This window comes from Castor canadensis, chromosome X, assembly GCF_047511655.1.
Source record: "Castor canadensis chromosome X, mCasCan1.hap1v2, whole genome shotgun sequence".
Taxonomy (NCBI): Eukaryota; Metazoa; Chordata; class Mammalia; order Rodentia; family Castoridae; genus Castor; species Castor canadensis.
The window spans coordinates 94,782,289-94,799,307 of NC_133405.1; the positions used below are offsets into that span (position 1 = coordinate 94,782,289).

A 17,019-nucleotide genomic window follows, 5' to 3' on the forward strand; every position below is an offset into this window, starting at 1 on the left:
ATTTCCATGGTAAGGGAAAGACAGTATTCACTTAGCAAGTAATTTTCAAAATTGGGTAAGAATCTGACCATGTGACATCACTAAGCAGCCTTTATTTGTTATTACTATTTTTGGTTCTGGGGTTTGAATTCAGGGCCTTGCACTTGCTAGGCTAGTTCTCTATCACTTGAGCCACACCCCCAGCCCTTTTTGCTTTTTTTTTTTTTCAGATAGGATCATGCATTTTTGCCTGGGGCTGGCCTTGGGCTACAATTCTACTTCCGCCTCCCATGTATGCACCATCATACCTGACTTGTTGAGTAGGGTTTCATTAAGTTTTTGTCCAGGCTGGCCTCAAACTGTGAGTCTCCTATCTCTGCTCTACTATTTTGCATAGTATTCATTATGACTTGATGCAGGATTGCTTCCAGTGTTTTACCCTAGATTAGCTTACAGGCTTTGAAAAACCATTTGAACAGGGTTCTATATTTGATTCAGAAAACTACTTTTGAGTATCTGGTACTGTTTTTAGCTTTTCCCCCCTCACCCTGTCTCAGGAAATTATATATATAGTGTAGGTCTTGGTTTTTTGAGAGTTTTGTTGTTATTGTTGCTGTGTTTGGTTCTCTTCTGTTTCTTTTTAAAATTTCAGAGGTTGGAGATGTAGCTCAGTGGTACAGTGCTTCTTTGTATATGTGAGACTGTGGGATTAATTCCCACCACTGCAAAAAATGTCATTTCATTCTTTAGCCAGAATTGCAATAGAGCATTCCAACAAATGAGCTCCTTATGCATGTTTTGGTCACTTGTAATTTTCAGTGATCATATTACTGTTTTCTAAATAGTGCTCACATAAATATCCCCAGATATGTTGATATTCTTTTTTTTTGGCAGTACTAGGATTTGGACTCAGGGCAAGCACTCTAACTTGAGCCACACCTCCAGCCCTCTTTTTCTTTAGTTATTTTTCAGGTAGGATCTTGTTCTTTTTGCCCAGTCTGGCCTCAAACTGTGATCCTTCTGTCTCTGCCTTTCAAGTAGGTTAGTATATTTAGTTTCATTAAAGATTTAGACCTGAAAGGTTAAAATAAAAATTGTTAAGAGTGCATCCTAAAATATCAATTTCGGCTAAGGTAGGTATTTCCCTATATGTGTGTGTGCATGTTAGGGTTTTCCAGAGAAATAGAACCAATTAAGTGTGTGTGTGTGTGTGTGTGTGTGTGTGTGTGTGTGTGTGTGTGTAGAAAAAGAGACAGAAAGAGATGGAGGTGGATTTATTTTAGGGAAGAGGCTCAACCAATTGTGGAGGTTGGTGGGACTGAAGTCTTGAAAGCAAGCAGATAGTCTAGAGACCTAGGAAGGAATTAATGTTGCTGTTGAAGTTAGAAAGCAGTGACAAGACAGAATTCCCTCTTCCTTGGGAAGTCAGTCTTTTTTTAGTAGTTTTATTATATTTTAAATTAGCATACATTAATAATACAAGGGAGTTTCATTGTGGTAATTCCATACCTGCATACAGTATACTTTGAACACGTTCACCCCTTTTTTATATTCCCATCCTCTCCCTCCCTTCAACCCTCTTTTTCAAACAGTGTTTGGTGGTTTTCATTATGTGTCTTCGAATATATATATGTAGCATATTTTGATCCTTTTTACCCCTCAGTATCATTTCCTTTCCTCTCTTTCCTCCTGGTGATCCCTCCCACTGTCCCCCTTTCACATTCATGTCCCATTATTACTATTATTATCATTTTAGATCTAGGTTCCACAAATGAGTGAGAACATGCAATATTTGACTTTTTTTGAGCTTAGCTTATTTCACTCAACACAGTGATCTCCAGTTCCATCCATTTTCCTGCAAAAGACATAATTTCATTATTCTTTTTGCCTGAATAATACTCCATGGTGTATATTTACCATATTTTCTTTATCCATTCATTGGTTGCTAGGCACCTTGACTGATTCCACAGTTTAGCTATTATGAAGAGAGCTTCAATAAACATGGGTATGCAGGTATCACTCTTGTGTGCATTGATTTATATTCCTTTGGATATATGCCCAAGAGTGGTATGGTGGTATTATAAGGTAGGTCTACTTTTAGTTTTTTGAGGAACCTCTATACTGATTTTCATAGTGGTTGCACTACTTTACAGTCCCACCAACAGTGTATGAGGGTTTCCTTCCCCTGCCATCCTCACCAACATTTGTTGTTTCTTTCTTAATGATTGCCAGTCTGACTGGGGTGAGATAGAATCTGAGTGTAGTTTTGATTTGCTATAGCTAAGGATATTGAATACTTCTTCATGTATTTATTAGCCATTTGTATTTCTTCTGAGAACTGTCCAGTTTGCCCATTTATTAATTGGATTATTCTTTTGCTGTTTAGTTTTTGAGCTCTTTGTATATTCTGGATATTAATCCTTTATATGTTGAGTTGCTGCCAAAGATTTTCCCCCTTTGTTTTTTGGTTCTGGTAATTGTTTCTTTTGATGTGCAGAGACTGTTTAATTTGATGCAGTCCCATTTGTCAATTCTTGTTCTTATTTCCTGAGGAATTGGAGTCCTGTTCAGAAAATAATTACCTATGTCTGTATCTTCCAGAGTTTCCCCTGTGTTGTCCTATAGTAATTTCAAGGCTTCAGGTCTTATATTAAGATCTCTTTTTTTTTTTGGCCATACTGGAGTTTGAACTGCTTGCTAGGCAGGCATTCTATCACTTGAGCCACACCTCCAATCCTTACATTAAGATCTTTAATCTATTTGGAGTTGATTTTTGTACAGGGTGAGAGATAAGGGTCTAGTTTTAGTCTTTTACATATAGATAAGCAGTTTCCCAGCACCAGTTATTGAAGAGGCTGTCTTTTCTCTAGTGTATACTTTTGGCATTTTTTGTTAAAGATCAGATGGGTATAGCTGTGTGGTTTTATTTTTGGGTCTACTGAACAAGAATGTAATCTCATCCAAAGCATACATTCACAGCAACATGAAGATTGCTGTTTTACCAAATGGGTAGTGTGTTCTAAGCCAAGTTAACACATAAAACTAACCATCATGCCCACTCTTTGTCAACCTGACACTCATATACATTTTTGAAACTGTACTTAATATCCAAATAAAGATAATTAAAAGGTCATACTTCACTTAACATGATACAAGTATCCTGCGTACAACCAGAAATATAGTATCTCTTTCAACCACAGTCCTTAGGCAATAATTACTTTTCTTATTATCCTGTAACTTAAATATTAAAATGTAAATAGTATTTAAATATATTTTTGATACAAAGTCTATACATCTTCTGTTCGTGATAAAAGAATAAGAGGGAAGAAAAAAGACATGCTTAATATTCATAACAAAATCAAGGAAGAACTACTCATAACCTCATTTGTATAACTGGTCATGTAGGCACAGTTGATATTTACAACTAACTTCTTCAGTTCCAGATACTTTTTGCCCATAGCAAGCACCATAGCTTGTTGTAGTTCATACTTGTGTAGTGAACCAAAGACCATTAATTAGACCTAATGGTCTGGCCCATTAGTAGAACTGCCTCAATTGGGAAGTTATAGTTTTCCACTACTTTAATTACGGTGTATGATATTACTAAGAGATGCCCTTAGGGATCTCTTGTATTCCAGAGATGCCCTTCCTTACCTCCATTGTGAGGTAGCAGTCCATTTTCCCCTTGCTATTCAGAATCAGTGACACCACCTGGCATAGTAACTCCTTTCTTTTGTCAGTTGATTCAGAGGCACGAAGATCCCAAAGTGGCTGAGTGGAAGTCTTAATGTCCAATTTAGGGGAATTAATGTTGTGTCTTTCCTGCCTTTGGAACTGAGAAATGTAGGCCAGCAGAATTTAAGGTGATAAGGACAAGAAACAAAAACTTTATCCCTTACCCTTAGTAATGGCTAGTGGATTATTAAGGGTAGTAGTATGGCTGGTGGAGTGGCTTAAGCAGTAACAGAGCCTACCTAGCAAGTGTGAGGCCGAGTTCAAACCCTAGTGCCACAAAAAAGAATAATAGTAAATGGCACCACTCTTGCTACCACCTCACTATGGAAGAAAAAGCACCATGCATTGGATGCTGATTCCCAGCATTTACAACCTCCTAGAGAATCTGGCTCTAGCCCTGGAAGGTGTTGCCACCCCACCATTGTTTGAAGCCAACTGCATCAGGATGCTGAGGAACATGGTAAGACCAGTGAATTCTATTGAGCATGGAACCTATTGCCTTTATTTGTTGCTAAGTGGGTTCCTTGTTGATAAGTAATGCTGTGTGCAATACCATGATGGTAAATGATGTACTCTGCAAGTCCACAGATGGTTGTAGTTTTGGCAGAAGACGAATCCATATCCATATAAGTGTCTATTCCAGTAAGAATAGAATGCTGCCACTGCATTGATGGAAACAAAATAATGTAGTCAACCCACCACCAGGTAACTGGATGATCACTTTGGGCAATGTTGCCATATCATGGACTCAGAGTTGGTCTCTGCTGCTGGCAAATTGGGCACTCAGCAGGATAGCCTTGGTGAGTAAAAGTCTGGGTTGCTGAGCTTACATATAACTGCCAACCCTGCCACCATGTTCACGTAGTTCTGAACTCACTAGGCAAGAACAGGCATGACTGAGGACACAGGCTGACTGGTATCCATAGAACTTGTTATCCTATCCACTTGATTATTAAAAATTCTCCTTTACTGAGTTTACCCTTTCATGAGCAGTCATCTGAGGCACAAAGATCTTCATTTTTTTGCCTATTCAGAGAGATCTATCTAGGTACCTCTTCCACAGACCTCCTTGTCACCAATTTTCATATCAAGTTCCTGGCCATCCAGAAAACCAGATTATTAGTTGGTACATAATTATATGTGGTGCCATTTCTCTTTCTAAGCAAAGTGAACAACCAACCATGTACCTGAAATTTTCCTCACTGGTAGGATTTCATGCTCACCACTTTCCTTGAGGGTTGTTCCAGAAATGGTCTGTAGAGCTGCAGCTCTCTGCTTCCAGGTATATCATACAGAACCATCTATAAATCAGGCACTGGATGAGACATTCTGTAAGTGCATGGATGTAGTTTTGACAGAAGCGTTGTGTGAAATAAAGGCAAATTCACTCCCAGAGTAGGTTTCCTAGGCCCTGGTTTTCTTTTTCTCAGTCAACTGATTATATAGAACTCATCATGAGGTCATAGGAGCAGACTGGGAGAAAAAGCAGTGTAGCAGGAATGGGGACAACAGACATTTGGGCCACTTCTTTGTGTAACTTACTTGTGCTATGAAGGCCTTCTTGAATCCAGTCTCATATATATAACTTTAATTTGGTGATGGAGTGCTAGTGTGGATACCTGACTTTATGGGTTTTTAGTCATAATGGACGGCTCAGGTCTCATGGTAACTTGGGGGGGGTGGGCTATGATTAAGTGTTTAGTCTATATGTCCTGTGGCCCAGTGGCAGGCGAAGAGCTGTTTCTCAAAAGGAGAATAGTTATCTGTGAAGGTATATACTGCATTTCACCTATGGGGGTCTGCCAAAAGCTCCAAACATTATCCCCATCTGCTACTGATACTCATATCATCATTGAATTTGCTGGATGATATGGCCCAAGAGGCAGAGAAGCTTGCATAGCAGCCTGGACCTGTTATGGAGCTGCTTCTGTTCTGGGCTATACTCAAAACTAGCATCTTATTGGGTCACTCAGTAAATGAGCTGAAGTAACATATTCAAAGTGAGGAATATGTTGATTCCAAAATCCTAACAGGCTCACTAGATGTTGTGTTTCTTAGTTGTGGGGTAGGCCAGATGTAACAACTTATCCTTCCACTTAGAAGGGATATCTAAGCATGCCCCAGGGATCTAGAGATCCCCTGGATCCTTAGAAATTTCACTGAGGTAGAATACCCCTGAATTTTTGTTAGATTTATTTCCTACCCTCTGACATGCAGGTATGTTTTCAGTAAGTCTAGAGTAGCTCCTTCTTGCTTGGTGAGTCCATTTGGTGCAGTGTCATCAATGTAATGGACCAGTATCATATCTTGTAAAAGGGAAAGGTAATTAAGATCCTGCAAACTAAATTATGTTGGTAGTTCACTGAGGTAGATTGGGGAGGAGATTGCTGGCCTTGTTACCTCAAAGCATATTGCATCCGGTGAATTTTATGGACAAGTATGGAGAGAAAAGGCATTTGTCAAGAATTAGTTACATGTAGATACCGGGTTGGGGAGGTGTTAGTTTGCTTAGGCAGTGAAACTACATCTGGTACAGCAGCTACAGTTGTTGTAGTCACCACTTGGTTAAGTTTATGATGAATAAGCAAGTTGAATGCGGATGTGATAGGAATCACTAACCTGGCATCTTTCAAGTCTTTGGTGTCATTAATATCTACAGTTCCTTCAGGGATTCGATACTGCTTTTGGTTTGTCTAGGTGGAGACACTAGAGGCAGTTTCAGTGGCCTCCACTTGGCTTTTCCAGTCATAATATCCCTCACTGCACAGATAAGGGAACCAATATGGGGATTCTACCAGTTAAGCAATTATACATTACAGAATTGGGAAAATAATGATAGTGTGAACTTCAGAGAGCCACTGGGCCCACTGTGAGAAAACTTAAACTAAAATTCCATTGACCACTTGACTTCCGTAAGTCCCTATTCTGACTGCTGGACCACAGTAACTTATTGGGTCTCCTAGAGTTAGTGTTAGTTTGGAGCTAGTGCCCAGCAATCTCCAAAAGTTCTGATGATTTCCTTTTGCCCAATGCTCAGTCACTATGGTAAAAGGAATCCAGTTAGGGAAGACAAGTGAGAAAATTAATAGTATAAATTTTGGCAGTGTAGTAGGATTCTTCCTTAAGTATACCCAGCTTCTTCTTCATTCAAGGTGGTTAAGGCTTTTAAACTGGCACAAGTCTGTATATCAATTGAGGGTCCACAACTCTGAATCAAGTTAGATTTTTGATCACTTCACAAGACTCTTCCACTTATATAGATCAACCATGATCAACTAGCCAACACCATATGTCTCTGCAAGACAGACTATTCTATTGCTACTTTGATTCTGCTATCCATTAAGGTAACTGCATTCACCTTGCATTTGAAGATTAAGTGCCTTTACTTTGCTCCTGCCCTTCCAGAGGCTGAAATTTATTCCCATTTCATTTAGGTTTCCCAATTCAGTGGCAGCAGTTCCCACTGTAAACTTTTTGGCCTACAGAGAAGAGTGATCAGAGAGGTGGGGAAGGAAGCTGGGGCTCTCTTACAAATTTATTTTTCATACTTATAGTGAAAGGTATATCTTCTGTAACCTCCCAGTGTTGGCGAATACATCTTTTTTTTTGCGGGGGGGGGGGGAAGTACTGGGGTTTGAACTCAGTGCTTTGTGCTTGCTAGACAGCTGATCTACCACGTGAACCAGTTCACCAACCCTTTTTGTTCTGGTTATTTTGGAGGTAGGGTCTCACTTTTTGTATTGGCCAGCCCACCACGATCCTATTTTTTTTAATTGTTGTTCTGGAGGTACATTGTGGCATTTACAAAAGTTCTTACAATATATCAAATATATCATAGTTGAATTCACCTCCTTTATTCTCCTTTATCCCCTTTCCCCCATTTCTGAAATAGTTTCACCAAGTCTCATTTTTCCATTTACATACATGTGTATACAGTATCTGCACCGTATTCACACTCCTACACCTGTTTCCTTATATCCCCCCCGACTGGTACCAACCCCCCAGACAGGACCTGTTTTGCCTTCCTGTTCTCCAGTTTTGAAAAAAGAAATTACATTTTTGTTTGTTTAACATAGCTATAAAGGTTGTTTCATTGTGACATTTCCATATATATGTATATATATATATATATGTATGTATACATATATATATGTGTATAATAACCCGAAATTGGTTCATCCCCTCTATTTATCTCCCTTCTACCTTAGTCCCCTCCTTTTAAAAAATTTTATTTTATTGTTTTTACATTTACTTACATGTGTTTACATTATTTGGGCCACATCCACAACCCCCCTCACCTCCGGGTGGAACCCATTCCGCTCTCTTGTTCTCCAATTTTGTTGAAGAAAAACCATAAAAGATAATAAGAAAAACATGGTGTTTTTGCTAGTTTAAGATAGGGATAGCTATACAGGGAGATTCTTTGTGTTGATTCCATGTATATGTGTATTACAACCCAAATTAGTTCACCTCTACCAGACTTCTTCACTACTTCCTAGTCCCCTTCCCATAGTGGCCTCTGCCAGTTTAAGGTTACTATATTCATTCCTATTCAGTGAGCACATTAACCACATTCAAGTTTTTGGTTTTCTTCCCTTTCCCTATCCCTCCTGTGCCAGGTCTCCCCTTAGTGTGTGACCCATGTCCAATAATATTACTGCATTTATTTTATTTCTATAATCTGCATTAGGGAGAACATGCGATTTTTGGCCTTCTGAGCCTGGCTAACTTTGCTTCAGATGGTGTTCTCCAGGTCTATCCATTTACCTGTGAATGACAAAAATTTCATTCTTCTTTGTGGCTAAATAAAATTCCACTGTGTACAAGTACCACATTTTCTTAATCCATTTATTGTTAGTGGGGCATCTTGGCTGTTTCCATAGCTTGGCTGTTTTGCTTAGTGCTGCAATAAACATGGGTGTGCAGGTGCCTTTGTAGTAACCTGACTCACATTCCTTCAGATAAATCCCTAGGATTGGTATTGCTTGATCATATGGCAGGTCTATTTTTAGTTTTTTAAGAAGCCTCCGTATTGTTTTCCATAGTGGTTGGACTAGCTTACATTCCCACCAGTAGAGGGTTCCTTTTTCCCTGCATCCTTGCCAACATTTGTTGTTGGTGGTGTTCTTGATTGTAGCAGTTCTAACAGGAGTGAGGTAGAATCTTAGTGTGGTTTTGATTTACATTTCCTTTATGGCCAGGGATGGTGAATATTTTTTCATGTGCTTTTTAGCCGTTTGGCCTTAGTCCCCTCCTTATGGTGATTTCAACAGGTTTAAAAATTCTATATTCATTCTTATATAGGAAGTATGTCAACCATATTCACCTTCTTAACATCCTTCTTTTACCCTCCTTCTCTTGTATGTAACTTTCCCTTAACATGACCTGTTTTTTATAATATTGCTTGTATTTGTTTTGGACCTATATTCCACACATGAGAGAAAACATGCTGCCTTTGGCCTTCTGAACCTGGCTAACTTCACTTAAGATGATGTTTTCCAGTTCTGTCCATTTACCTGTAAATGACAAAATTTCATTCTTTGTGGCTGAATAAAATTCCATTGTATATAAATACTAAATTTTCTTAATCCATTCATCAGTAGTGGGGCCTCTTGGCTGTTACCATAGCTTAGCTATTGTGAATAATGCTGTGATCAACATGGGTGTACGGGTGCCTTTATTGTGACCTCACTTACATTCCTATGGGTATATCCCTAGGTGTGGTATTGCTGATGATCCTCCTTTTATGCTTCCCACCATTGCTGAGATGACAGCCATACACTACCATGTCCAACTTTTTTCCAATGAGATGGGGTCTCAGACTTTTGCCCAGGCTGGCCTGGAACTGTCATCCTCCCATTCTCAGCCTCCCACATAGCTTGGGATGACAGGTGTGTGCTACTGTGCCCAGCTATTGGTTGAGATGGAATCTCAAAAACTTTCTGCCTGGTCTGACCTTGAACAGTGATCCTTGTGATCTCAGCCTCCTAAGTAAGTAGGATTATAGATGAGAGTTATCGGCACCCAGCTTGTGAATATATCTTAAAAGGACAAGATCCCTAAGCTTTTGGATCCCTTCTTGTGTAATATATCAATGCAGGTCTGGCATTTTAACTTCATTTAGTATAAGCCATCTTTTGGTTCAATTTAAGCTAAGCAACTGAACAGCCCTTTCTTATCACCTGAGCTCAAAATTAAACGCAAACCCTCCACTTAATGTACCCATGTCAATAAACTTGGCCTGATCTAACTTTATGTTCCTTCCATCATTATCCTGTATTTAATATCCATTCCCATACTTATTCCTGAGATTTTGGTCTGTATAAATTGGAAAAACCATACAGTTCTTTTGGAGTGTATGATACTTCCTCTTGGCTTGCACTTTGTACTTCACCTTTTAGGCGTCATCTGGGACTTAAGCCTAGTTGTAGGTCTAGAGGCAAAGAAGGATGGGTAGGGGTTGGATGCAAGGGTGATCTGGCTGTGATGTCTGTCATGCCATTGATTGCCAGGTTGATCTGGCTGGCTAGGCAGATATGCCATTCCTCCCTCACCACTTCCATTGTGCATCTCTCCTGAAGCTGTACATTTGGTTGAAGAGGACAACCTTCTCAATAGAAGATTATTCTTTGGTCAAGAGTATATGAGTACCTGTGCTCTCCTGCTAGAATCTCCAAATAAGCAATCAAAGGAATCAGGACTGTCCTCCTCAGAGGAAGCCATTACAGTTTCTTTAGGAAAAGTGGGGTTAATCTCAGATAGAGATGAAATGACTGCTTCTACTGGCAAAGACTTGAGAATTTAGGGGTTCAGTGTCCCCAGATTCATCAAGATCTTCTCATATGGCTCTCATTCCAATATCTAGAACCCTGTTCCTTCACAGTCAGTGCCCCTGCTTTACCAGCAGATACCTTGTTGGGAATTCCTGTTGGGAATTCAATTTGCATTGTGATTTATCTACTCCCAGGATGAGAGATCAAGTTTAGTTTTCAGCAATCTTAGTTCTGTCGCTATAGGAGGTGAGGGTATCTTTCAGGGCAGATATAGAAACCTTGTGGTCATTTATATAGTGATCGAACCAGGGATTCAAATCTGAGCTCATCCTTTTCTTTTCCTACTTCACCCAGCACTGTTAGGATCAGCCAGCAAATCTCATTATCGTTATCATTTTGAGAAAAACAGTTATATATATAAAAATATATATTTATATATATATGAGTGTATATATACTTATATACTTACATATACTTATATATGCTCATAAATATGTATATGAGTATATATGTAAATATATATATGTGTGAGTTTATGCAAAATCTTGCCTCTTACAAGTATTTGATTAAGAATATTCACTATTTCTCTTGCTAGTGAACCATGGACTATCATTACTCTCTACTATTAGAAATAGAAGAGTTATAAGCACCTTTAAATCTAATTTAAACTAATTCTGGAAACTTCAAAAAACACACCTATAAGATTTTCCTCTAGGACCCACTCACGCGCACACACATGCACACAGAGAGAGAGAGAAAGAAATGCACAAATGAGACAAGAGGCATAGAGATTTAGTTTAAGTAACTGGCTTTAACCATTGTGGAGACTAGCAAGTCTGAAATCTGTAGGGCTGGCCAACAAACTAAAGATCTATGGAAAAGCTGATATTACACTTGAAGTCAAAAGGCAGTCTAGAGGCAGATTTCCTTTTTCCCCAGTATGTCAGTCTTTTTGTTCTTAAGGCCTTCAACTGATTAGATTTGGCCCACTCACATTATGGAAGGTAATTTGCTTTCCTCAAAGTGTACTTAGTTAAATGTTAATCTCTTCTAAAGACCTTTGCAACAAGATCCTGATGGGTTATTATTTTTTTAACCATACGTCTGGGTACTGCAGCCTAACCATGTTGACACATAAAATATGTGTAACATGTACACACTTACTACCAATCTATCCATTCAGGGAAAATATCCGTGAATATATATTTATGTAGAGATATTGTTCCATATATATGTGAACGTAGATATATAGAAACATATCTAAGATGGATATGTGTGCCTATGGGGTATTAAATCTGTATGTTGAAGTAAGTATAATACATATATAAATAATGTGTACAGATGTATATATATGAGAGAAATATACATAAAAAGTTATAGTATTTTACAAAATTTCGATAAAGCTATAACAATCATAAAATGACACAGATTTGGTGATTTAGTGTTAGATATGTTTTAAGACTCCTCTGTATGATCAATTTTATTTTCCATCATAGTGCTATCTGTGAGCATTCAGCATAATCAGGCTAAGCCTAAAGAATTCTATTAGCCATTAGTACTTGTAGACATGAACTGACACCATTTCTGCCATCCTAGTTTGTGAACTAATGTAAAAATACTCAAAATCCCTCTTAAGAAAGAGCAAAAGCTCCTAATTAAAATATGCTGAAATACTTACATATTAGGTTTTTCAATGAAGGAGGAGAGCTGTTATATGTTGATCAATATGTTGGACTTTTTAATTCAGATTTTTAAAGAACGAGAAGAAGATCTGAGGCGTTTGTCTCGCCCACTGGAATGTTCTTGTTTCCGAACATCTATCTGGGATGAAACTCTTTATAAGGTGTGTATTTTCCCCAAATTCCCTCATTTTAAAAGCATGAAAAAAACTAGAAGGACATTAACAAAACTAAAAGATTTTAAACTATTTTGTAGCCATCTAGATTTGTTGTACTAAAAAAAATGTACAACCAATTGTTTGAAGAATATCAAACTTAACATTAAGAGATTTGGGGTTCAATCTTAGATTGGGTTGACATTGTTACAAGTCACACTGAATTAGCCAGTTTGGTTGTGATTAATTTGATACTGATCTTTGTGACAGAAGAAATTTCACTTACTAGCCATCATCCATTTTGACCTGTTGTGGTCTCAATGCTGATTGGAGTTGTATGTAATACTCAGGTACCTCTACATGATAATGATATAACCTAGTTTGCTTAAGTTTGGTTGGCAATGGAAGAAAAATATTTCATGGAGAAATTTGGAGAATGGAATCTTAAAATGAGATACATTATGCCTAGAGTATAATAGCTTCAACTTTCATGCCAAATTGGAGACCGGCCTTCTTTCAACCAGAAGGATTGTTCCCATTGCTGGAATGGATACCACACTGTTTGCAGTAATTGTAGCGGTTATGACGATAGTTCTGAATGGATGAAGCTGAAATTACCATATTGTCATGTAGGTTCCTGCTTCTTCCCCTATTCCTACTGATCTAGTGATTTGAGGACTGGCTCCTTTTGGGTCCTCCTGTGGTCAAACCTTTCCTTCAGACTACTTCTGGTATCCATTGACAAATCTGACTCTGAATGGCAAAGAATCCTTCTCTGTCACTGGTAGCTAGAGCCTCAGTATCAACTGCAGCTGACAAGTATCTACAACCAGAAGCACAGAAACCCGACATACCAAGGAGAAAAACCATTGGACTTTAAAAATAGCCATTGCTTTTTTTTTTTAACTAATTCATTTTTTTCCCAAAAATTATGTTGACCCAGCCTCACTCTGATAACAACATTTTGAGATACCTGTCTAGGAAGTACTGTTCTAGATTAATATGGGCCGAATTTCTCTCAAAGCCTTATTCCCATAGAACAGGTAACCGTGAATAAGGATGGACATGACGCACTGATAAGAACCAACTGCGGTGTGAAGGATGGCAATACATAACACGACCAAAGACAATTGGCTAATCACAACACTGCTGTGAGTGACAATGTCTCTGCTGTGGTTAGCTTTGGTGCCTTCTCCAAGGTAAATTCAGCAGTGACATTAACACCAACCTGGGAACTTGGAACCTGAACCGTTATGCCTAAGTAATAAAACTAATTGGAACAGAGACATGGCACTACTACCTCTTATATCAATGTTACATAGAACTGACTTAAATTTTTATATTAAGTTTAATTCAACAAGCACTCATTACCTATCTGCTTGATACAGTTGCATACCAAAATAACTAAGATCAGGTTCCTGCCCTCTTGTAGGGGAGAGAAAAACAAAATACACCTAACCAGACAAATTGGAATGAGAGTAAAGGAAGTTGAAGGAAGTATTATAATGAAAGTACGAATAAAAGAACTTAATTGAGAATAGAGGGAGGGTGTGGTTAATTTCAACTGCTTGTATTAGTCATACTCCTCTGGATGAAGTCAGTTTTAAACAAACACACAGTGGACCTGTTTTAACTCAATTGGATGAATAATTTGTACAGACGACAAACATTTGGAAATTATAATGCCACTAGTTTCTCTTATAATGGTATATTATCCTCTCTTGAGAGGAGGGGCCATTTGTCCATGTGGCTCTGATATTTTCACAAAACTTATTCTTGGTTATATGCTAAATATTGCTTTACCAGGTTCTGATTCTTAAAGCAGTCTATGCTGTTGGTCTCACATATTTGTCACATGTCTGGATTAGAAGCTTTTTAGCACAGTAGATATTTTGCAGCTTTTTTCCTAAGGCAACATGATGGCATTAAATTACTTGCTTACTTTTAATTATCAATGGAAAGAAGTTTCTCCAGCATTTCTCAAGTGTTTGAACTTAAAAATTCAACTCAAGGATAAAAATAAAATACTAGCCTCTTTTTCTCATTTTATTCGTGTTATATTTAATGTCAGTATTTGTTTGGGACTCAATTATGATTGTATTTTGCTGTCTATATGTTATAGTGTACTTACTCATTTCAAAGGTATGAAACTAGCTACTTGTTACTAATATTACAATGTGCTTCTGTTCTGTTAGGCTTGGTCCAGCATTGTTTATCAGCTGATTCCCAATGTTCAGCAGCTGGAAATGAACCTAAGAAATTTTGCTGAAATTATTGAGGCTGATGAAGTACTTCTGTTTGAGAGAGCTACTTTTCTGGTAAAAACTTTCTACTCTACAGATAAGTTTTACACTGTATCTTTTTCTGATCAGCAGCAGAGAACATGTTCTCACTTTCAGGAAGAACCTTTTTTCCTTTGGTCATTACTTCAGCATGCACAGCCTTATTTATAAAATGCTATTATCAACAAGTGATCTGAAAGAAGTCCTTTGGTATGTAGCTGCTTATAGTCAGTAAAACTTAGATTGCTGCAGGTATGCCTTGTTAGAGTTCTCGATTATTTTTGATAATAACTTCATTTCTGATGATGGATTCCTATTTCCTGTTGACCTTATTATGAAATGTGGGGTATTCATTTCCTTTAGGGAAACCTCTCTTCCAACCTTTTCTCAAAAAGAATGAGTTGTAAACTTTTAACGTGGAAGAGATGTATGTAATGGTCAACTGGTTAATTCAATGACATAGTTAAAAGTTCAGGATGGAGAAGTGGAGGAGGAAAGAGGCATGTTGGTACTTTTACTTTTCTTATAAATTTAACTTAGCAACTGTGTTATTAGAACCTACTGTTTGTATAGCCTTGAGTGGGAAATGCAAAAACCTGTATTATTTTTATAAATTAATTTCTAAGGTTACAGTAATAAAAGCTAATTAAATGTAACTCTAGGAGCAGCTCCCAGTAAATAATTTGTTTCGGAGCTCACCAATGCTGGATGATTTTAGACACATTCCTTAATCTTTGTGAGCTTATTTCTCCTTCTGTAAAATGGTAATAATAGTATTTATATCATAAATTTATTGTGTGGATTAAAATAGGGCACCTTGCATAAGCATTGTTATGTAATTGGCAAACAATTAAATGTTGGTTATTTTGCTGGTACAGCAAAAGAGGGCAGAGAATCTAAACTGATGTTCCTCCCCTCCCCCCACCTTTTCTTTGTGGAAACACTGTATATATACCAGTATTTGGGAGCCATCCATTCTGGTAACCGGTACAGCTGAGGTAAGGAGTCCTAATTAGGGTGTCTTTCTGCATCATCCCACTTGCACAGATAACTTTCTTAGAATTACTGCTCTGAGCTCATTTTTCTAGCTGATATGATAGCAATAAGAAAGTAAGCTATTCTGTCTGTCGTGATTTGCATGGTAAAACAGAATCTTGCTTCAGTGGTATTCACTTGCCACAATTGCCACAATGACTGTAGAAGATAACTTAATATAAGCTCTCTATTCCTAACGGGGAGCTTCTCTTTCCCTTGAAGACCAAGCTTAAGTATAGTTGACCATTTTTTTCTGAAGGGGATTAAGTCAAGCAAGGTGGATTTTTTCTGCCATTGGTATAGGAATTATATTTTGAAACTTTCACATTGTCTCAGAGAATTTCCCTGTGAATTTTCTTCTGGTGAATGGCTCAGTTTTGCTTCCTTCTAGAAACTTCACATCTATATGTTTAGCCTTTAGGGTACTTGTTTGGTTTTATTGAAATTTGAGTGTGGATGAAGGAGAATGATAGAGGGGGTGAATTCAACTGTGGTATATTCTAAGAACTTTTGTAGATGTCACAATGTACCTCCAGAACTAAAATAATATGATAATAAAAAAACCCTAGTACTACAAAAATAAAATAAAATTTGAAAGTGTTAAGGAAAGTATTTCAGCTGGTGTGAGTGACCATCCTGAATAGATTAATTTAATACAGTCAGTCTTCAGGAGCTGGAGTAATCTAGTTAAGATTTTTAAAATATGATTTCAAAAGCTACTTGGTTATAGACTTCATTAAAATTTAGTATATTAAGTATACCTCTCAAGAATATGTACAGATTTTTATTTTCGTTTTTCATTTGTACTTTTTAAAATCAAAGACCATCTTGTGAAATACAGAAGTAAGACATACATTTAATGATTGAAATAAGTGAGGAAGAACATCAGTGAACCAAAATACAGATGCTCCTTGCCTTAGGATGGGGTTATGTCCTATTAAATCCTTTGTAAGTTGAAAATGCATTTGATACACCTAACCTACCAAGCATCATAGCTTAGCAACACAACTAACTGCAATTTATCAGTTGTTTGTCCTTGTAATCTCATGGCTGACTGGCAGTCATGGCTCACTACTGCTGTTTAGTATCACAAGAGAATATGGTACTGCATATCCCTAGCTTGGGAAAATTCATGCCTGTCACTTCCACACTATTGTCAAGCCAGAAGTTGAACTATCATAAGTTGAAGCCCATCTGTAGAGAATACTTAAATGATCTAATAAAGTAATAACTAAATGGTTCTTGATAGCTTATCTGAATGGATTGAAATCACACATAATGTTGACAGGTATATGAGACAAAGGAGAGGGGTCAGTAAGTCAAGTGAGAAGTCTATCCTAAAAAGCAGGGTGACCAGGAGACTGAGATATGTCTGCTTTGA

The 17,019-nt window shown here is 37.7% G+C and overlaps 1 protein-coding gene across 3 annotated transcripts in view; it reads left to right on the plus strand.

Annotated features, from left to right (window-relative positions):
* The window catches only part of Rragb (Ras related GTP binding B), a 53,482-nt gene that overhangs the window by 14,314 nt on the left and 22,149 nt on the right, over positions 1–17,019 (plus strand). For all 3 annotated transcript variants that reach the window (XM_074063866.1, XM_074063865.1, XM_074063864.1), the window contains 2 exons: positions 12,235–12,330; positions 14,517–14,639. In XM_074063866.1, coding sequence (XP_073919967.1) covers positions 12,235–12,330; positions 14,517–14,639 — 219 coding nt within the window. The remainder of the gene's footprint in view (positions 1–12,234; positions 12,331–14,516; positions 14,640–17,019) is intronic.